General features: G+C 34.0%; 1 protein-coding gene, 1 long non-coding RNA gene and 1 pseudogene across 2 annotated transcripts; 2 read left to right on the plus strand and 1 right to left on the minus strand.

Moving 5' to 3' along the window:
- The first annotated feature begins 359 nt into the window (after positions 1-359).
- LOC100260547 (methyl jasmonate esterase 1-like) lies at positions 360-2,551 on the plus strand. Its single transcript, XM_059735888.1, has 3 exons — positions 360-1,482; positions 1,590-1,721; positions 1,811-2,551. The coding sequence occupies exons 1-3, from the start codon at positions 1,030-1,032 to the stop codon at positions 2,090-2,092; spliced, it is 867 nt and encodes a 288-aa protein (XP_059591871.1). The 5' UTR covers positions 360-1,029; the 3' UTR covers positions 2,093-2,551.
- A 12,390-nt stretch (positions 2,552-14,941) lies between these two features.
- On the minus strand, positions 14,942-15,628 carry LOC132253533 (uncharacterized). Its single transcript, XR_009465363.1, has 2 exons — positions 15,482-15,628; positions 14,942-15,299 (listed from the first exon to the last, which is right to left on the minus strand). It is a non-coding gene; the product is annotated as an uncharacterized LOC132253533 (long non-coding RNA).
- A 6,581-nt stretch (positions 15,629-22,209) lies between these two features.
- On the plus strand, positions 22,210-23,638 carry LOC100260695 (jasmonate-induced oxygenase 2-like; annotated as a pseudogene).
- The last annotated feature ends 1,143 nt before the right edge of the window (positions 23,639-24,781 follow it).

Consider the following 24,781-nt stretch of genomic DNA (forward strand, 5'->3'; position numbering starts at 1 on the left):
TGACAGCCATGGGAAAGGTTAATCCGACATTCATCCAACACTCAAAACAGAGGCCAAACTCATGCTGCCACCGGAACTTAAAGCGAGGGATACAATTAATGTTGGTGGGTAGTGTTCATGTCATATCAAATTAAATTTATGGATGGATACTCTGACTAAATAAGTCAACTCAAATATAACATAAATAATAATTAAGTTAAAAGTATAAACCCAAATATAATTTAATTATTAAACATGTAACAAGTTGAGTAATTTATTTAATAATCCGGTTGAGTCAGGTTTTATTTAAGTCAATATAATTAACTTTTTAATTTAATTGTTTTCAACTCAATTAATCATAATTATTTTAATACATAATTATTAAATAGATGTACTTAAGTCAAATTTGTGTTGTAGGTCTTAATCCAAAAACAACTTCTTTATTAAAGGAATCATGCTAGTCTACACAGCTTTGACCAATTCAAATGGGTGAAAACATCATGTTTCAGTCAGATTGAGGTATCAAGCTTGACCAAGCCTACCCCAAAGTACCTTCAACCCGCCATGGGAAAGGTTTGGCTAACATTTTATATGTCCAAAAACCTTTACTGCATAACTTACTTATATTAATTGAAAGATACATCTCAAGATTTGCAGAAGCAAAACCAAAAATGCCAAAAACAAATTGAGATCAGAACTCAATCCACAGATCACATTGGGAAAAGAAAATGTCTGCAGTTACAAACCAATCCGGACAAGAGAAGAATTCAAGGGGAGGAGTTAACTACTTCACTCTGTATATTTCATTCTTTCTTCCTTTGCATAACTTCTGTATCATTGAAAAAGAGTGTGACGCAGGTGCATGTGTCATCTTTTAAACCCTGGCAATCAATGTGTACATGTTCTTGAATCCTTAATCCTTATTTTATTTCTAGAGTCAATTTCACAGGAAAATTTTTAATCCATTAGATTAGTAGTTGTAGTGAAAACCTACCCAGTTGTGCCCTTTAAAATGATGGGTGCTGACCATCTCTGTAACAGGAAAGGAGTATGGAGGCAGGGAAGAAGCATATGATTTTGGTTTCCTTTCTGATTTTTCTTGTTTCTTCAGTGTATCCAATGGCATCAGAGGGGAGACAGGCTAATCCCGTCAAGCACTTTGTTCTAGTTCATGGGTCTTGCCATGGTGCCTGGTCTTGGTACAAGATTGTGGCACTACTAAAATCATCTGGCCACAAAGTCACTGCTCTGGATTTGGCTGCTTCTGGAATTAACACAAAACAAGTGGGTGATCTGCGATTAATTTCTGAGTATTTCCAGCCACTGAGGGACTTCATGGAGTCACTCCCTGCAGATGAGAGGGTGGTTCTTGTTGGACACAGCTCGGGTGGGTTGGCCATTTCTCAGGCCATGGAGAAGTTCCCAGAAAAGGTTTCTGTAGCTGTTTTTGTCACTGCCTCAATGCCTGGTCCCACTCTCAACATTTCCACACTCAATCAAGAGGTACTTCATACATTCTATTTTTCTTTTACAGAAATTTACTTGTTGATTAAGAGGGGAAGGCTTCCCCTGTTTCTGACTTTTAGCCTGGTTTCTACTTCTTATTGAAGACATCCAGGAGACAAGGTCCTCTACTAGACAGCCAGTTCACATATGATAATGGCCCCAACAATCCTCCCACCACTTTCACCTTTGGCCCCTTGTTCTTATCACTGAATTTGTATCAGTTGAGCCCAACTGAGGTGAGAACTCCATTAATTAAGGCCTTACAACCAAAATTATGAGACCTTTCATTGTCGTTGTTATATCATTTTGGGCATAAATTTTCCAGGACTTGGCACTAGGGACTATGTTGATGAGACCCGTACGCTTGTTCAGTGAAGAAGACACGTCAAATGAGCTCATGTTGTGGAAAAAATATGCCTCGGTTAAACGTGTCTTTATTATTTCTGAGGAAGACAAGGTGATGAAAAAGGATTTTCAACTCTGGATGATCCAAAAAAACCCACCTGATGCTGTTAAAGAGATTAAAGGATCTGATCACATGGTCATGATGTCTAAGCCAAAAGAGCTTTGGGTTCACCTGCAGGCAATTGCTGAGAAGTATTCTTGATGTTGTCATACCATTATGTGGAAAACGACACAATTGAATAAGCAGGAAAAGAAAAAAGTTTCAATTGAAATTGGTACTTTGAACTGTGGATTGATTCAAAGAAATTTTTACTAATAGAAACATCATGGTTCAGTTGTATCAATTATAAATGTAATGCAATATACAACTATATTTCAGGAGTTTTAAACAGTGTGCAGAAAATCAAACTGAAGTTCAAATCATCCCAAGCTTCATATCTGTCTTTCTTCTACAGGGTCATAAGCCCTGGATTTCAGATCTAAAATCAAATTTAAAGGGAAAAGAAAGAAAGTGAAGATAAGGTGTTTTATCTTGGGAAAGTCAAGGAGGGCATCAAGGCTTTTCAGCTATGGATGATTGAAAAAGGAACAAAGAAAAACAGCCAGTGGGTGTGGAAGAGATCAAAGGACCTGATCATCCTACGTTGAAAAAAGAAAGGGACCGGAGCAATTAGTATTCTTCCATTGCCAGTTCATCAAAGGAATCCAATGATTGGTTCTAAGTCCAAATATGACATGTGGATCACATGTATCACCTCTATGATTAGCATACAAAAAAATTATAACCCCCATAGAAATCAAAGCTAATATAAATATGATCATGATAGCAACGTGTAACAGTTCATAATTGACCAAGACTAATGTTTCCCAGGAAAAGGAAGAGATCCTGGATACGATTTCTTTCTTCAAATCCACACTATGACATTCAAAATTATCAAAATTTCAGTGTTAGGTATTTTAAATGATATTACTACATTTTTAATCACAGACCCAATGCTTCTAAGGCATGTCTAATAATGGGGGCCTTAAAATAACTTGACTTTATTAAAATAAGGGGTTGCATTTTATATGGCAGATAAATAATCATGGCCATGGAGAACCCAAGATTTGCTTTGTTCTTATCATCCATCATATATAGAAGCTTTTGCCCCAAAAGATTCATATTAAGATTTTGTGGGTCTTCATACTCTGCAACCGCGCAGATGCACCAAATTAATGAAAATCAGGTCATCTTCCATTTTTGACAAAAGAATGATGGAAACAGACTTTTATTTCATCTGATTTCAATTAATAATCACCATTATAGCTTTTCTTTCTCCCGACTTTATTTTCCCTCTGATCATCGCTCTTCTCCTTGATCCATCCAACAAGATTATTACCAAAGGAACAACACATAAAATCGTGTGAAGCAAGCAAATAATCACCACCCAAACAACTGAAGATTCATTTCCAAAGCTACCAGCAAATGAATTTGCAGAAGATGAAGCTCACCCAGAACCAAAATTAATCGAAGTTTACAAAGATGTTATATGTACTCTCTCCTATCAAACATTCACATCTTTTAGCTGGTAGTACGACACTTTCCAAGGCAAAATCTATCAAGACAAAAAAGAAACCTCAACATATACAATGGCCAATGGGTATTCTGGTAAGGAAGGAAACTACAAGACGAAGAGTTCAAAGAAGAAAACCGATAAAAGGGACAGAAACATCATTGCCAACTGAGGCTGAATTTGCCAAAAGCGGCGTGGCATTGTGGTTGATGACTAGCCCGACTGCCTCCGCGAAAACAAGCACAAACTCTACTGCCATTTTCAGCAGTGATATACACATTTCCAGTCTCTGAATCACCATTACAGCAAGAGAAATGCTTATATACTCTTGGCTATACTGTTCTCTCTTTATCGCATCCCCGCGTCTCTCTCTCTATTTGAGTCTTGGTCTCCATTAATATATATATACTACAAGCTGTTGATTTGCCATGGCGATAATCAAAGGCAGGTTCAAAAATGGCCTTTGGACTCCTCCAAGGGACACCCCACCTTTCTCTCTCAAACAGTCAAACCCATATACAAATAATATCGGCCCACGCTTTTCTTACACTCAAGTTGGCGATTGGTGATTAGGCATATGAGTGAGTAATCCGATCTGAACACAGGACAAGCTTCAAGATATGAAATCTGCGTGTATTTTTATATGACTGCTCGATGGATTTGAAGGTTGAGTTATCATTGGAAACAGTCACATGGAAACAAGAATGATAGACCCAGCTGATTTTCACCTTAAATAGTATTACCCTGACAATGAAACCATTACCCAAGTGGGTTTATAATTATTCCACAGCTTGTCTCAGGACCCTTATCCACCCCTTCGAAAAAAAAAAAAAATCTTTTTGAAAAAAGTGTTACAACCCTAGATAAGGAGTGGATAAGGATGTGAATTATTGAGATGGCAGCAGATTTATGGTTAGGAATAAGGGAAATAGTGCCACAGAAATGCAGATCAGACTGTATGGGAGGTGTCAATTTCAGGGGTGGTTCAGAAAATAAATAAATAAATTTTTTTTGTCTGTGAACACTTAATTGGTTCTGGCTTTCTTGTGTTATTCCATTTTGTCATTTTGCTTCAAAGAAACATTATCAATCTCTAGGCTGGGACCTTTGCCTAAAGAATCTGAGCAATATTGTTAATCGACATGCATTATTTAATGCTGAAATCGTAACATTTCTTTCAAATCTTGAAAGAAAATGGTATATGCTTGGAACATCTCGACTCTAATTGCCTAGAATAAGTATGAAAAGTTCTGCTATTTTTGGAATTATAGTTTAGCAATGAGTATAGCAACTTACAAAGAGAGGTCGATTTTTTTGATGGGTTGAAGTGAATTTTGAGTCTACAAAGGATTATAGGTAGCTATTTAGAAAAATAGTAAGATATCGAATTTCAAATTAAAATATTTAAAAATATGTAATGAAATCTAAACTATTGAATAAAGATATAAATAATTAAGATTGAGATATAAATAAATATGATGAACATATAAAGAAATGAAATCAATGTATGAACAAATAAGATCAAAGTACAATGTAATAAGAGTAAGGTATAAAATAATAGGCCTCATATGTGATACAAATGAATGAGACTTGATTACAAAATAATGAGATATAAATATTACCACTTGATTAGTAATGTGTTTTAGTAAGTCTAAAAACTTTCTTATATATATAATTTTTGCAAAATTAAAAATAATTTTCTCATGAATTCAGTCTATTTATCCCAGACAACACCTATATATATATCAATATGTGTCACATGATTTTATTTTATTTTTCTAATATGAAATTAGTGTTAACACCTTTAATTTGTTGAAAAATTCATTGAAGTCCATCTATGGAGATAAAATTTATTGACTCATTGAAGAATTCATATGTTAAAGTCCTAGAGTTTATAAAATGTTCATTCTAATTCTAGTGGGACTTTGAAAGCAACCAACAAAAGAAATCTTGATATGGTTCTCAATGATATAAAGAGACTTTAACTTGATGAAAATTTTACTCAAAGGTTGATTTCCTTGATTAGAACTCAAGATGCATCCAGATTGGGATAAATGTGTTTAAAGGATCCAAGTATAAAGAAAATGCGCAAAGTGAGTATGATTTAGATACTTTTAAGTTTGGTAATACTTGGTTTTTGTAATTGATCATTATACAATGGATTGTTTAATAGTGAGGATGACTTGTGGTTTTTCCTTTGAATATAGTTTACATGTAACACGTGATTATTTTTATTTTATTTATTTGTCACATACTCATATTACTATAGTATTTTGTTTTAATTATATTTGTGTAATGGATTGAAATATATTTTATTTAAAAGTATATTAATTGATAGGTAGGTGAATCAATTAATTGGACATCAAATAATTTTATGTATAGAATGTTGAATTACTAATTTTCCTAAAAGCTTAAACTTACAAGATTTAGGTTCAATATACATATCATGCTTTTTAACACCCTCTCTTATGTGTGGTCCCATATTTACATGTGAAGAGACAAACAAACAAACAAATGCAAATAGCCTTTTCTAGACTTCCAAACATGCAAATAAGGAACAAACATGCGAATTGTGAAGAGGTGGCTCGAACCCACAACCCCCAGTCAAACCAAGCTCTGATACCATGTTAAATGGGTTTGAATAGAATTCATTCGCAAAAGCTAGCTTGGAGAGGGTGCCCAATCCACATATATAAACAACATAATAACCCAGTAACTTGGCGATGTGAAACAAATTCAACTTCTAACATAGAAGATTAAAATTATAAATACAAAGTTAGAAAATTTTCATTTATAAGAATATGGTATTACAATTTGTGTAACTCCATCTTTATGAGATTTCATTTGTACATAAAGTTTATGACTAATAGAGGAAGATGAAAAAGTGTAATCTATACAATTACATGAATGAATTCAAGTTGGTAGTTTACCATTGTCCATTAATCTGTGTATAATGTTTATAAATAATGAGTATAACTCTCATATAATCTTTTATGAGAATATTAAGAGTTAAAAATCTTTTTTATAAAGTTAAGGTCCTAAGTCGTATTGCATTCTTATGTTTTTAGTTGTTTTACTTATAACAACATATACCACACAATTGACTCATCTACTAAATGAGAATGGTGAGTTGAAGACCTTGACTCAACAATTCACAAAATGACTCAAATTCACATTACAAGTGTTATCAGTATTATGGATTAAGACAAGAATATAATTATTATTTTTTCATTTCTTTATTTCTTATACCTATTATGCATTATGCATCCAGATTGATTTTCCAAAATAATTATTTCACATAAAGTTTATTTAACAAATGATATTAGTGTCAATCAATTTTGGATCATAAAACATATTTTTTGAATTTTGGTTATTATTTGATCTTATGGACTACTAAAGGATATATATGATATGATGAATCTGAATAATGAATCAATATACATTTCCGATGTTTCGTAATTTTAATCATATCTATTGCATAATTTTACGAAAGTTGCAAAAATATGATTTGTAATTTAAACATGTAATAATAGAAATCTTAAGAGATAGTTTTATCTAGTATGATGTTTACTTGTTTGTTTATGGTTGATCATGTTATATGTTGTTCAATTTATGAAACAAGTGTTGATTAATCCAACCGATGATCATCACTATGTTTGATTATATAATAGAAGTTCAATAATAAAATATTGATGAAGTTTTTACCCAACAGGATTAAACTTTTTTACGTTTAATACTTTCATTTTAATAGTTATTATCATATTTATATAATTAATAAATTATTATAATAGTTAATATAACCTTAATTGTTGTTTTTAAATTAATATTCTAAGACATCAAAGTTTCCTTTCAAATAAGATTAGAAATGCTTCCCTTTAAGGAAATCACATTTCTAAATCATGGTTATTAGCTTGTTGTAGGAACCCTGGTTAGTGTACGTTGTGGTTCTCCCAACGGGATAAAATCTATGTCCTAGTTAAGCTCATCAATTTTCAACTCTTTGGACCCAAAATCTATGTCCTATTCAACAAGGCAAATATCCCGAGATCAAAACAAACTCAACTACTGTTAGCAATCAAGCTCATATATCTAATTTATCCTTCCAAAACAGATTAGTCAATTCAAAACCAAAAATGATACTACAAGTTACTCAAGATTCATTCCACTGATAACTAATATAGTTGTTATTGAGGAAATTGGCAAATGCTAACAAAGATCTATATATGATAACAAGAATTACAAACAAGAGATCACTAGTAAATTAAACAACATACCCTTAAATTTGATTTAACTAAAAATCCAATAATCAATTCACTTAAACAAAGTACATGTGTATAACTACTACACAATAATAAATATTTAGAAGAGTCAGACAACATCTACAAAGTCCACATAAGTAGAAGCTAGAACTCCTAGTCCAAAGATGCCTTGGCTTTGGGTGGTGTCAATCTGCTTGTTGGACATGGGAAGCATATTCCTAACAATGCCTGTATGCCCGCTTTAGGCACTACATCTAGAGACCCTATTGCTTCCATTCCTTGAGCGGTGACGATCAATAAAATAATCAACCTAAAAAAACACAAATACAATAGGAAAAGCTAAGGTGCATTCACTTGTAAAATCTAGAAAATCTTACATAAATTACCTTGAATGAATTCACATGTTAACAATAAGTTCTTCACAAAAACTCAAGGAACCAGCCCCAAAAACTAGGAAAAGGCTCTTTGCTTCTGACCTTGTCCACCTCAAGAAACCTCTCCTACAATCTTTTTTGCAAATTCACTATTGATCAAATGTAGCTCAATCCAACATTTTTTTTTCCAGTTTCTCACCCTTAGTTCCCACCATTTTGTGAATCCAGAACCTTTAGGCTTAAATGAACAGAAAAATTCACCTTGATGTGATGTTGCTTCCTCTACATCTTCTGCATAGGGATGAAAAAAAATAAAATAAAATAAAACACACACACACAAAGATTAAAAGAAACAAACACATAAATAAAAACCAAACCAAAGACCCAAAAAAAATCAAAAAAAAAAAAAGAAAGAAAATATATGCAATTTTATTATTTATCATTAATCATATTTGTACCTATATGGAAGGTAAAGGTAGTACCTAAAAAAGGTAAAGGTAGTACCTACAGAATGTAAAGGTAGTACCTATAAGACATGTAGCACACATGTACATAAGTTCCTGACTTACTAGAAGTGGCCATGAAACAATGGATTCGATCGTGCACCCAAGGTTGCAAAGGTAGTATATAAGGAAAGAAAAAGCAGTACCTAAGGAAGAGAATATAGTACCTTATAAGGGTATGTCATCAATCAACTCCAATGTAAAATCTAGAGAGAAACTTATTGATCATCTTGTGGGCTTGGAACATAACGAAATACAAGCGTATAAACCATATTCTCTAGCCTTGGTACTGATAGAAAAGAAGTTAGGGTTGAGTTGTGGAGAAAAATCCAAGTTTGAGAAAAGATTTTAGTGAATTCTGAATCCCAACTTCAAAAATAGTCATAAAAAACTGTCATATGCCTGGGAGCATAAAGAAAGCATCCAAAAAGAAAAAAAATGTGAAATGAGCAAGTGAGTTTAGATAGAGCATTGAGAGAGGATGCTTTATAGAGTATTTATCCAAGAAAAAAAAATGAGGGAAGGAGAGCATGGAGCTCCATCGCAAGAAAGCAAAAGAACAAGAGAGTGATCCGCCAGCTTAGGCTGGAGGTGCTGGTGGTGTAGATGATCCAGGAAGCTGTGCACCAAACTACCTTAACAATGGAAAACTAATGGGGCAGACCCAGTAGTATCTTCTCCAACCTTACCACTCACAGCCATCAAGTCGGAAGTTCCTTCGGAATCTACATACAAAGCGCCCACCACCATTGGCAAAGGAAAAACCAGATCAATTTCAATGTCAAATCTTTATGTGACTGCTGCGGAACAGTGCGGGTTAAGGAGTCGGCCAACTTCATAAAATTGAGAACTCCGGGAAATTTCAGTGAAGTATGAAGCGCTTTGTTGGGGGACCGTCCAGAGAATCCAGTCGTTGAGCCTCACCAGCTTGTGATGCCCCAAGTGTCACATTACAAAGGACCTGTGTACCTCCACGTGAAAAGAGTGACGATCCATGCAGTATAGGTAATTTGCCAGATTCACAATACAAAAGCCCAACTTCGTTGAGATGCCTTCCCTCTAACTCTATAAGTCTTTCTACAAGCTTCGTTATATAATTTTTACACCTTCACTGGGTCTTATCAAACACTCATTTGGCTCTAGTAGACAACACATTAAGAACATCCACATCGCGCTACTCACAGTACCATGTAGGTCAATCTTTAAGGATTTCTGCGACCCTTGTTGGCTCTAGACTGACAATGGAGAACTTGGAAAGAGGAGAGCGATGGGGGTTGAAGGAGCTGAGCAGACCATCGGAGATAGAACAAGGCAGTGGCTTCACTCGGATAACAGGCTTAATTTGACTGGCTCTATAACAACCGGGGTTTTAATGACATGTCAGGATCAGAAAAGTTATCATAAAATTATTAGTCACATAGTAAAAAAAGAATGGCAAAATTCACATGTTAATATTTAATTGAAAGAAATTTTGAAAAAGTTAATAAAAAGTCAATAGTATAAAATTTTCGTCACATCATATGCAAATAGTAGGAATTTCAAAAATTAAATTTAAATTTGGAGAAAAATTCAACCATCAAATAATTATTGATATTATTTTTGAAAAATTAAATATTAAGTATATTATGAGCATTAATTTAATTATAGAGAATTATAGTGAGAAAAACTTGGTAAAAATTTATATTATATCACATTGTTATAATGGATAATTAAAAAAATTGAATTTAATTTTATAACAAATCAATAATTTTTATAATTAGAATTAAACCTTATAGAATTAAAAAAACATCAAATAAAATTGAATTGAAATTAAATTAAGAGTAAATTATGATATATAAATTTAGGGAATATAAAAGGCTAGATTAATTAAATACGAATTTAGTGAATTTAACTTTTGAAATTTTGATTCAATTCAGAAATTTGACAAATGAAGTAAATTAAATAAAAGTTATACCAAAGGTTGAGAATATGATTTTTATAAATTGAATGACTAAATAACTAATGGAATTAAGTTTCAGAATATTGCTTAAATTTTATTGATAAATAAATATTGGTAAAATTAAAGGATTAAATATTATTATGAATTTCAGCTTCTTGATGTTGAAGCATTATTTTATGTTTCAGATTTTTTCTAAAATTGATTTTTTTTAATACATAATTAATGAAATCATGTCCTAAATGAATTTCATAATAAAAATGTTTCAAGTAATTAAAGTCAAATTATTTTTTTTGAAAAGTAGACTTATAGTAAATTTAATTAAGAATATAGTAGTATTTTTCGTAAGATAGTAAATCATATGTTGAGTATAAGTTATAATTGTAGAATATGAAATAAAGAATAATAATTTGATTTATTAAGAAAAATATGAAATTATATTTAAGTAGATTTTTGGATTAAAATAAATAAATTTCTTAACATGGTGTGGTTGATAAAGAATATTAATAAAAAAAGAGGGGGGTATGTTGAGTATAAGTTATAATTGTAGAATATGAAATAAAGAATAATAATTTAATTTATTAAGAAAAGTATGAAATTATATTTAAGTAGATTTTTGGATTAAAATAAATAAATTTCTTAACATGGTGTGGTTGATAAAGAATAATAAAAAAGAAAAGGGGGAGGGGGGAACAGTGGCTTAAAGTTGAAAAGAGAAAGAAAAGAGAAAATGAAAATAATAATAATAATAATAATAATAATAGGAATGTCTTGCGGAGAAGAAAGAAGAATATAAAAGATAGAAGAACGCGAACGGAAACACAAAGGAAAAGAAGAAACAAGGAAGGTGCAGCAGATATTTGGGTTGTCGTCCGACAAGCCAAATGAGTTCCGTTTTGCATGAGATTTTAGGAGAACACTCTATTTAACGTAAAGAACATTTTTATGGAGTCCAATTTTGGTTTTAATAGTTAGATTTTCATATTTGATGTAAGATGGTTTAACCCTAAAACTTTTATTTAATATTTTTCTTTGGAAACAAAATTACATATTATGTTTTTGGGAGATAATAAATGTTATTTGTATTATTTGGAGTCTGATTATGGTCAATGATAATTTTGATTAGTTTAAATGTGTATAGTTGTAGTACATTATATAATTACACTTTGATATATAATTGTGTTTTATTGACTTAGAATTTTTAATCTGTGTAGGTGTAAAACACCTTACTAAGCAATGTGGAAATACTCATCCATTTATTTTCTAAAATTTTTAAATGCAAATATAGTTTCTAAGGAGCCATAGGAAAATTAGGAAGTGTTTCAAAAAGCAAAAGAATCATAATAATGGTTGTTTTTTAGTTATATTATATTTTAGCACATACTAATTTGATTTATAAGAACTTTCATAACTTAAACTATATTTTATTAATTTGTAAAACTTTTTTTGTAAATATTTGGGTTATCATTTTGGGTAATAAGATGTTTGACAGATTTATTATACTTGTGAATAAGTGATAGTGTAGTGGTTGATTTTTGAAAAATAAAATAAAATAATATGATGTAGTAAATCTTAGCTTAATAAATTTATTTGGGATTAGATGTTGTTTTATAAATATAAAAAAATCAAGTTATTAGCTTAATAAATTGATTTGGGATTAGATATTGTTTTATCGAGAAAAAAAAAATCAAGTTATCAAGATTGACAGCTAGAATGAATAGGTGTAACCCTTAATGCCAAACCTTTGACCTAGAGTCATAGGATAAGTTCACCCAGAATTTGGGTCGTGACAGGCTCTGCTTGCACTATTGTGATCACTCCTCTTGTCCGGCCATGAAAAAGCCCAACTTCGAAGGTCAAACTTTCTACTGTGAGAAGGATTGTGCAACTCATCTTTCTGATGCCACTGGGAGTCCTCATACCCAAATTTCAGCATCTAACATAGTGGGTAACTGTCAGCTCCTTAGTCTCTTGACTTAACCATGGAGGAAAAGGCCTCATGGGTAGGCCTTGCACCCATGAGAGCCTAGGCTGAAAACAAGGAAAGCCTAGAGGTTTGGTAGTTCAAACTCCAAGGGCTATGTGAGGAGGTCGCGGGTGAGCCAGACATGCACCGCACGCGCACCGTGGGCGAGCAAGACACGCACCGCGTGCGCACAGTGGGCGAGCCAGACGTGCACCGTGCACGTACCACGGGTGAGCCAGACGCGCACCATGAGTGGGCTAAACGCGCATCGCATGCTAGCCAGACACGCACCACGCGCGCACTGTGGGCAAGCCAGACATGCATCGCGTGGGCACCAGATGGGCATCGCGTGCGCACCTGACTTAGGCAGTGTAGATGAAGGCTGAGGGACATTAGGAATTTTAATTTATAATTATTTATTATTCCATTATGCCTCCTCAGACCTATTGATGTCTCCTCCAGAAACAATGAAAACGGCTTGTATTGCTCTTTAAGGGGGGATTAGGTGACTCAAAGGAGGGAGCACCAAGGGAAGCCTTGACCGCACCAAGGGGGCACCATGGCACAGCCTTGGGCGTGCCTAGGACACACGAACGCGACTCGAGCACGCACACATGGGCTCCACGACATGTGTGGTGTGCACCCCGTGGCCGCAATGGCACGGGGCCTGATGCGGCCTACCTCCTCCCCACGCAAGCACGAGGCCGCCTAAGCCTTGTGCGATGAGCCAGCTGATGAAACCATGAGCACAATGTCATGGTCTAATGGGGCACCAAACAATAGCTGACTCACACCATGATGCCTACGCACAGTACGGGGGCGTAATGCCCTGTGCACCAAGAGGGATCAGTCATGGGCGCAATGTCATGGCTCGTTGCTATAAAGTTGGACCTGACAGGGGAAGCAAGCAACAAGCCCAAGCCATAGGCACCTAGACATGGCACGGGCTCACACATTAGTATGGGGAAGGCACACTGATGCACCAGACACCTGGTCAGTTGGTTGGTGCATGCTGCCTAGATCAGAAGGCCTTGATCAAAGACACGCTGGTGAGCACTAGATCACAAGAGGCACCTTGCGGGGAAAGAGGCAGCTTGTTAGGGGGACTCTCCAACATCTTGGTGAGCAAGGCTTGAGGAGATGGTAGTGCAGCTAGCTAGTGGCAGTGTAACTAGTCAATGGCAGCTAGCTAGGACATCAGGTGATCAAGTTAAGCAGCCAATTGACTTGTAGTTGGCTGAGGAGATGATGGCTGGTGAAAGTGGGTGGCATGTGCAGGCCACTATCTGGGTGGTGGGTGGTTATGCAAGGCAGTTATGGGCAGTTCTGGCCAGTTGTAAAACCATCATGTTGGCTCCAACTTTTGAATTTGAAAATTCAAATGTGTAACTGCAGGCTAGGTCTTTTAAAAAGGCTCCTGCAGCCTTGAAACACAGAGAGAGAGAGAGAGAAAGTTTGGGATAGGGTTCCTTCTCGTAATGCTTGGGTGTGAGCATTGTACTCTGTTTCAAAAAAACAATTTTGTCTTGTAGAGTGAATTAATACAAGTTAGGAAAGGTTTCCTATAAACGTTTGTGTCCCTGTTGATTTACTGTTGCTGTGCTTTTACTAGGTTTTTCTAAATGCTGGGAATGAAGGTTGGCTAAGGAAGGGTCCTTAGCACCGCGCACTTGTGAAAAATTTAGTGTGATCTTCAGGGGTGTGACAGTAACCATCATTTAATACAAGTTCCTTTCTAGACAAACTATCTTGGGCAGATTCATCATTTCTCTTCCAGTCCCCACCCTCGGATGTCCATCATGCAAAAGTCAATAAAATCACCAAAGGCAAAGGTATACTCCTTATCAAATGATGTGTTTGACCTAAACTCCGAGGCTTCTTTTGATGTGAGTTCTGGGTATTTGAAAAAATCATATGTTCTTCGATCAAGTCATTCCTTAACGCGAGGTCGATGCCAGGATAAGCCTTCAGTTTCCCATTTCTTCCACTATGTATTTCTCAAACGACACCCCTCAAAGAAGATAAGGCAACGAGAAAAGAAAACACTACAAGGAAAAAGGTATATGGTGACATTTATAACGAGCCACCATAAACATAAGGTGTCACTACAACATAGCGTCACCTTCTCCACTGACACCATAGAGGGTACCAATTGGTGACGTATTTGGAAGTGACACCAAAGTAGATAAATGGTGACTCATTCAGAAGTGACACCATATATTTCTAGTGATGATAGGGTGTCACATTAAATACATCATCTTTGAGTTATGATGTCACATTAAATACATCACCTTTGAGTTATGGTATCACATCATTGTAAATTATTGTGGAATATATGATTGGTTTTAGTTGTTGATTTTTGTAATGCTTATGAATTAATAAGATTAACCTGTTTATATTTTGTCCATAAATATAACAATCATATTATATTTAACTCATTTTTCTGTAATGTTTCTGAAATAACTCATAATACATTGATCATCTAATAATATTTGTATATCAAATGTTCACAAAAGGATAGTACGTCCAACATATCAAACCCATCAAAACTAAAAAAGAAGAGTGAATACATACCAAAACATGATTTAGAAATGTTAAAGATCCCAAGATTCATGTATACCTCCATTTCATAAGCATAAAACCGGCTAACCATAAAATGACATAGAAGTCCCATCTAAAAATCTAAATTTCTCAGTTGCAATTAAAGTAACGTTTATGTCCTACAATGTATGACATAAGAGTTGCATTTAAAAACCCAAAATCTTGTTGTCTTCTTCTTTCTTTTTATTCTCCATTTCACCCTCCCAAGAGTGTATACCTGCATTTCAAAATTTAATGAGTTTTAGAGATTTTTATTGAAGAAAATAAACATGGATCTATGTTATCATAAATGAACAAATCTAAGAATTAATTTTTTTTTCAAATAGAAACATTATTCAAAGAATAAGCATTACTATACAATACCTATGAAAAAATTCATGTAGTAGCTAAGGGACTCACCATGCATGGTGATCATGATGCATCAACATGATTCATGATTAGTTGTAGCACAAAAGTAGCCCATTCTCCTCTAATTTCATCGAATTCTACTTGAGAATATGTTTTTTTTTATTACCAAATTGAAATCAAATAAGAAAATAACATTAAAATGCATAACATTTGGAAGCCTAAAACTATGTACAATTCATTTAATAAGTAATACCTTTGAAGCAATAATTGTAGGATCAAAAATTATCTCTTTAATGAATCTCATAACAAAGTAGCCACATTCGAACCCTCCTTCTTGTCTTGGACACTAATCGATCAATTATAAAATAACATTAGTACTCACATATATAAATGGTGCAAATGCATAAGCTAATGTGTAAAGAAAAATTTTTGGATGTCACCTGCACTAGTTGCTAAGATGGCTCCCTCTTAGATGTTTTCTTTGCAAATATTCGAAGAGCCCTATGTAAATAAGTTCAATGGGTGCATTTTTAAAATAGGTAAATGTTATATGTTTTAATATATATAAATAATAATAAAAATGTGTTTGAGGTGAATGTATTTTTTTTATTTAAAAATAATACTATGAAAAATAATAGGAAGAACTTACATGTTTACGATATCCTTTAAGTCCTCACATGGTTTGTGATGCATAGGGTCAAGATAGTGGACTATCATTTTCCTTGGCTCAAGCACTACCTAAATATAAACCCTTTAAGTCCTCATATCTATTTCTATTAACAAAATATAAAAACTTTCCAAAACTCAACTACTTAAATATAAAAACAAAATCAAATAAAATATCTAGCTAATTGGATTTTAGAAACTAAATAAACTAAATATAAAAACTAAATAAAATATCTGTGCCCATGAATTAATTGAAGAGGATAGAAAGACACAAAGAGAACATGGTTATGGTTATGATTTCCATCTTATCATTTCCTGTCAATACCACACGTGCCCATTTTAAGGTTGGACACTACTTTTGTTGCTGGACTTGGAAAGGGAACTTCAAAATTGAAAACATAAATAAACCCTTATGTAAAAAAAAATAACATTAAAATATAATTGAGCATTAAAATATTTACTCTCTTTCATCACTTTCATTTGAATATTAATAATCTCTTATTGAGATAGATACTTACAATTTAACAAAATAGAAATTCCTAATAATAAAAAATATAAAATTTTTATTTCTATTAACAAAATATAAAAACTTTCCAAAACTCAACTACTTAAATATAAAAATAAAATCAAATAAAATATCTAACTAATTGGATTTTAGAAACTAAATAAACTAAATATAAAAACTAAATAAAATATCTATGCCCATGAATTAATTGAAGATGATAGAAAGACATAGAGAGAACATGGCTATGGTTATGATTTCCATCTTATCATCTCCCGTCAATACCACACATGCCCATTTTAAGGTTGGACACTACTTTTGTTGGTGGACTTGGAAAGGGAACTTCAAAATTGAAAACATAAATAAACCCTTATGTAAAAAAAAAAAATAACATTAAAATATAATTGAGCATTAAAATATTTACTCTCTTTCATCACTTTCATTTGAATATTAATAATCTCTTATTGAGATAGATACTTACAATTTAACAAAATAGAAATTCCTAATAATAAAAAATATAAAAATTTCTATTTCTATTAACAAAATATAAAAACTTTCCAAAACTCAAATACTTAAATATAAAAACAAAATCAAATAAAATATCTAACTAATTGGATTTTAGAAACTAAATAAAATATCTATGCCCATGAATTAATTGAAGAGGATAGAAAGACACAGAGAGAACATGGTTATGGTTTTGATTTCCATCTTATCATCTCTCGTCAATACCACACATGCCTTCCCAGATTGGTCCTTTTGGGGTTGGATACTCTCAACGAAATTCTATATCTCATTCCCACTTAGATACAAACAGAAAAATCATTCTTTTTTTTTTTTCCTCTTCTCGTTTTTTAGAAATGATGAAGATTATGTGATAGTATATCTTAAAAAAAATTTGTACCTGTTATTCTCACACAAATACATATTAAAAATCATTCATTTTTTCCTGTTTTTCACTTTTTTTTAAGGACTTGATCATGTGTTTGGTTTAGATTAAAAAAATCAATTAATCTATAGTTTTTTGTTCCATGCTAGAAGATTAAACCTAATTTTTTCTTCCCTACAACTCAAGAAAACACAATTCACAAAAACCATAATACAAAGATGTTGAAACAATTAATATAATGGCATTAATAAAAGAAAAAAAATTTGATAGATCCAAGAGATTTTGGGTTACCTGGGAGTCCACAAAGTGAAGAATGTCGGTTTTGAGCATGTTGACTATGGATGGGTGAGAGAAAAGGTTGAAGAAGATCATGATTTTATATATAGGATTTATATATTGAGATTTTTTGGATTGTGGGTGAGATATGGAAACAATGGGATTTTTATATAGTATCCATCATTATTAATTCTAAAAGTGAGCTCATTAAGTTATAATACTTAAAAAAATTTATTTTATATGATGTCACTTCCCAAAAAATGACACTATAAATATAAAATTAATATCATCTAACTACCTCAATTGAAGATTTTTTATATGATGTGTCACCTTTATTAATTATAAACCCTATGATGTTATTATTTTAAAAGTGACACCGTAAATAGTGACACCATAAACTATTTTTGTAGTAGTGAAATATGCAAAACTTAAAGATAACCAAACAGAGAGCCAACCCAGTAACAAATATATAAAGCTCCATTTCATTATTGTATCAATGAGCTTGAAGCAACCGAACATGCCAAAATGAATTTTAAACAACTAAAATATGATTCTCTAAACATCAAGCTTCAAATACCAGTCTAGCTATATTCAGATTCATTTCCAAAGTTAACTCGAAACAGAAAAGTAAAGCAGTAACAAGTCCATAGCTAACCAATGTTCAACAAGATAAAATGTGGCATCTGGTATCCATATCAAGGCATCAATCAACGTGCTCTCCTAGCTGACCCTAGAAGCCTCTAGAAAATCCCTTTAAAAAGGGACAAAAAAAAAAGGCCAAGATGAGAACAGTGTCCTCACCCTAGAAGCCTCTAGAAAACCCCTCTAAAAAATGGAAAAAACCTACCCAATGAGGATGCATGTCCTCATATGAACCAGCTACTAAGGGTCTCTAAAAAATAAGCTTGGACTCAAAATTCCTCCTACATGGCCTCTAAAATGCAGTTAAAAAATGAATAATGAGTCAAGTAAACATGGACCAGTAAGGGACCATGAATGATTAAGCAAGAAGGATCCAAAACGAGCACCAAAAATGAGTATGGGGCGAGAGGAAAATAAAAAATGTGAAAATATGTGTTATATGAAAAATAAAGGGCCTACAAATATGCCTCTCTTCAATGTAGATCACGAATGAAATGACCACGAATAGTAAAACATGAGTGATGAATGGTATGAAGTGAATTGCATTGAAGAACAAAATAGCACTCAAAATTGTCTTAGCACATGGCATGCTAAGCTTAAAGATCGAGGTCACATATTGGGGAAGAAAATCATCAGGATAAAGATATAGACAATGTGGGAAGTATAGATGCAATAAAAAACACCAAATCATGACACAATGAACAATTCAAGGACGACCAAGATAAAGAGTGATCAACTCAAAGAAAAATGATCTCGAATGAAAGGGAATGCCCTAATAAACTCGAGAAAGGAGAAAACCCTAAATGAACTCAAAAAGAAAGGAAGGTGTGGCTCGAGGACAAACAACTTCAAAACTAGGATGTGGCTCGAAGTCGAACTGACTTAACAAGGACAAATGCATGGCTTGAAGCTGAATAAACTTAAAACTAAGGATATGGGTGAGGGTACAACTAAACTCAAACAAACTTAATAAGGCTAAAGATGCGGCTCGAAATTGAATAAACTTGAAAACATAAGCACGACTCAAAGTTGAACAAACTCAAGTGGAAATGTAAAGGCGTAGAACGAAGCCAAATATGACTCAACAAGAGATGTAAAGGTGTGGCTCGAAGCTTAACAGACTAAACTCAAAACTCAAAGGTGTGACTCAAAGTTGAACAGACTCAACTGGATATATAAAGGTGTAGTTCAAATTTGAAGAGACTCAAGTCCAAACATAAAGGTGTGACTTGAAGCCAAACAGACTCAACTCAAAACATAAAGACACAAGTCGAAACCGAATAAACTCAACTTGAAACGTAAAGGCGTAGCTTGAAGTCAAACAAACTCAACTAAAGATGTAAAGACACAGCTCAAAGTCGAACAATCTTAACTCGAAATGTAAAGACGCAACTTAAAGCCAAATAGACTTAACTTGAAACGTAAGGACATGTCTCAAAACTGAATAGACTAAACTCTAAACAGAAAGGCATGGCTTGAAGCCATACAAACTCTACTAGAGATGTAAAGGTGTGGCTTGAAGTCAAATAGGCTCAACTTCAAACATAAAGGTGTTGCTCGAAGCTGAACAAACTTAACTAAAGACATAAAAGTGCGACTCGAAGCTGAATAGACTTAATTTGAAACATAGATGTGGTTCAAAGCCAAACAAACTCAACTCAAAATGGAAAGATGCGGCTCGAAGTTGAACAAACTTAACTAGAGACGTAAAGGCTTAGCTCAAAGCCGAACAAACTCAACTTGAAACGTAAAAGCGTTGCTCAAAGCCGAACAAACTCAATTCAAAAAGTAAAGGTGCAGCTTGAAGCCGAATAGACTCAACTAGAAACATAAAGGCACAACTCGAAGTCAAATAAACACAATTTGAAACATAAGATGTGATACGAAGCCAAACAAACTCAACTAGAGATGTAGAGGCGCAGCTCGAAGCTAAACAAACTCAACTAGAGACTTAAAGGCATGACTTGAAGTTGAACAAACTCAACTAGAAATGTAAAGGCACGACTTGAAGATGAATAGATTCAACTCGAAACATAAAGATGCAGCTCAATGCCAAATAGTCTCAACTCAAAACGTAAAGACGAGACTCAAAGCCGAACAAACTCAATTAAAGGCATAAAGGTGAAACTTAAAGCCAAACAAACTTAATTAGAGACATAAAGGTGCAGCTTGAAGCCAAACAAATTCAACAAGAAATGTGAAGATGCAATTTGAAGCTGAATAGACTCAATTAGAGACGTGAATGTGCAACTTGAAATCGAACAAATTCAACTAAAATGTAAAGGTGTGGCTCAAAGCCGAATAGACTCAACTCAAAACGTAAAGGCATGGCTCAAAGTCAACATATTCAACTAGAGGTGTAAAGGTGCGACTTAAAGCCTATCAAACTCAACTGGAGACATAAATGCACAGCTCGAAGCCAAACAGACTCAACTAGAGACATAAAGCTAAGACAAGATTTTATTAAATTTATTTTGAGTATTGATATATTTTATATAATGATTTATTTTCAGGAAAATTTGGAAAAAAAATATACTAGAGAAATAGAAAAATTAGCTTACAAGTTCTTGGAACTCATCTCCTTAAGCTTAGGCTTGGTGGGGGATCGGTTGAATGAATTCTTCGAAGGCTAATGCTTCATCCGACTCAATCACCATCCGCCATGCTCGTGGCTGGAACTCGCTCTCGGTGTGGGTTGGCACAAGAAGGAAAGGGTTTCACTTCCATTCTTCTTCTTACCGGCGCACCATGTGAATGTGAAGCCTTCGAGCTGACCAGTGAGGAAAAATACAAGTATATTTAAGCGTTTTCTGCCAAACATTATTAGCTTTAAGACGGTTAGACTATTTTTATTCAACTTTGTTATTTTCTAATTCATTTGGATACATTTTTTATTTTTTATGTTTAAAATAAGAGAATATTAGTAACTTGTATATAAAATACAAAGACTCTTAAAATTTTATATTGAAAAAATAATAATTTTAAAAATTATTTAAAAGAACTAAAATATTATAAAAAAATTTATTATCTTAAATTTTAAAAAAAATTAAAGTGATTTTTATTTTTATATAGATGTTTCTAATTTTTTTTAAAAAAGTATCCAATTGAAAAATAGAGAATTTAATAATCTATTATTTAGATATGGTAGAATGCTTTTTGCTTTTAAAATTTATTGTAGTTAGTTTTCTTATGAAAAAATATTAGATATAGCAATTATTATTATTATTTTTTGTGCATCATTTTTTTCCCTTATATAATTTTTGGTGCAAAAGCGTAGATGTTATTGAACATCTTGTGATTTGTCTTTGTGGAAGAATTCTTTAGAATTTTGTAGCAATCAGCGATCAACAATTGTGGATAAGAATAAGATGAAATGGGTGATTAACGATTCAATTAATTTATATTATTATAATGCAATTTTAATTTTACCTATTTCTCATCAAAACTCTACCTTCTTAAAACTTTGGCATTTTTTCTTCAACGTTATCAACTCTTCTATTTTTCTTATCTCCACCGTTAAATATAAAGCATTGAATTCAAAAATAGACATTACACCATCAGATTTACTAATCAACCTTCCAAATCAAGTACGGATGAAATATTTGAATATTGAGGGTGCCGTGGAAATAGCTAGGTATCACTTGACCAAATCTCATTAACATATGCGCAACCCATGAGCTCACACCCCGAACTAGAACTTAACACGTAACCCATATTACGTACAGGTTCAAGGTATTAAACCAACACCCCTATGCTATAAAAACCACCTGCCGAGTTGCCCAAGTCCTCTAACCATCTTCACCTGCAGCTACCAGTGCATAATTGCCATTTCTAAGTTCTAATCACTACCACAGCCATGGGAGAGGTCGATCCAGCCTTCGTCCAAGACGCCCAACATAGGCCTAAGCTCGCTGTTATCGAAGCTGAAGGCATCCCCCTCATTGATCTCTCTTCCGCCAATGCTTCCAATCATGTTTCTCAAATAGCTGATGCATGCAAGAACTAGGGCTTTTTTCAAGTCATCAACCATGGGGTGCCCTCGGAGTCTCGCCGGAAAATTTGGGATGCCGCGAGGAAGTTCTTCGCTCTGCCAGTGGAGGAGAAGAGGAAGGTGAGTAGAGATGAGGTGAATCCTTTTGGGTACTTTGATACTGAGCATACCAAGAACGTTAGGGACTGGAAAGAAGTCTTTGATTTCGTGGTGAGAACCCCCGCCTTCGGCCCTGCTTCGGATGATCCTGACGACAAGGAGCTCATAGAGCTGACCAATCGGTGGCCTCAGTACCCTCCTGAATTAAGGTACAAATTTCACCAGCTAAGGCACAGTCACTACAGTGAATTACTTAGTTTTTTTTGTTCTAATTGAACTGATTTATACAGGGAGGTCTGTGAAGAATATGCGAGAGAAACGGAAAAACTAGCTTTCAAGCTGATGGGACTCATCTCTCTGAGCTTAGGTTTGCCAGAAAACAGATTCAATCTTTTCTTTGAAGAATCAACGAGCTCCGTCCGCTTCAATCACTACCCACCTTGCCCTGTCCCTCACCTAGCTCTGGGCGTTGGTCACCACAAGGATGTCGGAGCCTTAACCATCCTTGCCCAGGATGATGTCGGAGGGTTGGAAGTAAAGCGAAAAACCGATGGAGAATGGGTTCGAGTGAAGCCCACCCCAGATGCTTATATCATCAATGTTGGGGATATAATTCAGGTACCACCCAAGAACTTTGAATTATAAGCACCTGCTTATCAGTTATTTGGCTCACCGAATTTTGCACCTATTTGGCTAATTATACTGATATTAAACCAGGCTTGGAGCAACGACACTTATGAGAGTGTGGAGCACAGAGTGATACTGAATTCAGAGAGGGAAAGGTTCTCGATTCCGTTCTTTTTCAATCCCGCGCACCATCTTTGGGTGCAGCCCTTGGAGGAGCTGACGAAAGGGGAAAAACCAAAGTATAGAGCATACAACTTGGGAAAGTTCTTGGCTACGAAAAAGCGCAGTAATCTTAAGAAGCTTGGTGTGGAAAACCTCCAAATTTCTCATTTCAAGGTATCAGAGTAAAAAGGTCGGTGGGACATTATCTATCCGTAATCAATAAGCGCTTGTTTTAGCTCTCTAAAGCTTACCATGTGGTATATACGATACGTACGTGGTGAATTTGGAGGTTTGGTGTGAAAATAATAATGTAATTTGCTTGATAAATAAGCAGCAATGCATGCTGCATTAATGGAATCATCATTTTCTTCCTATTCTAGGAAGAGAATTATTAAGATAAATGATGTTAACCAAATCACACACACATGTATAAGCAGAGAGAAAAAAAAAAAAAATTTAGCATGGTTTGACGATCAATTTGATCCCTACATCAATGGAGTACACCAACACTCAACAATCCACTACAAAAGGAATGAGAAGGAGTGCAATGGCAAAGCTCTCAAAAAACTTCTCAATTGCTACTTCACTCATTAAAAAATAAAACCCTAAAACATAAAAGGGTTAAAATATATAATAAGATTAAACTCGTCAATTATTACATAAAAACAAATAAATAAATTCTCTAGAGAGCATTGCGCCCTTCAACCCCTATGAGCTAATCGGCTAGCTTGACCCTTACCATCCTAAGTGAAGCATAACAAAACTAATTCAAGCTTCACAATCCAACAATCTTCCACTTGAAGACTAAAACACAAGTAAACATTCTCCTTCAATGATTAATGGGTATGAGGGTGCACTCAAACAACCTATTTTCACGATCTTGACCAATTGAAGTTGCACACAACTCCAGTTTTTCTGTTATCACTATTTTGGTTAACATGTTAACTAGATTCTTCCTATCTTGTATCTTCACAAGTGTTAACACCCTATCTTCAAGCAAAAACCTGATGAAGTGATAACAAAGTGTAATATAATTAGTTCTTGAATGAAATGCTGAATACTTAGCCAAATGTATTGCACTTTGGCTATTACTATGCAAAACATTCATATCTTGTTTGAATCCCAACTTTGCTAACAAACTCTACAACCAAATCATTTCTTTACTAACTTTTGTGATAGTCACATATTTTACTTTAATTGTACATAAAATAACAATCTTCTACAATTGAGAAATCCAATTAATAGCAGTAGTACCCAAAGTGAACACATACCCTATAGTACTTTTCCAATTATCTATCTCATTGGCAAAATCAACATCCACATATCCTTCCAATTTTAACTCACTCCTTCTGAAATGTAGACACTTTTTTGTAGTACCATATAAGTACCTAAGCATCCATTTCACTGCTTCGTAATGCTACTTACTTGGATTTGGCATAAATATGCTCACAACTTCCATTGCATAGGCAATGTCTAGTGTCGTGCATATCATAACATACA

This window comes from Vitis vinifera, chromosome 3, assembly GCF_030704535.1.
Source record: "Vitis vinifera cultivar Pinot Noir 40024 chromosome 3, ASM3070453v1".
NCBI classification, from domain to species: Eukaryota; Viridiplantae; Streptophyta; class Magnoliopsida; order Vitales; family Vitaceae; genus Vitis; species Vitis vinifera.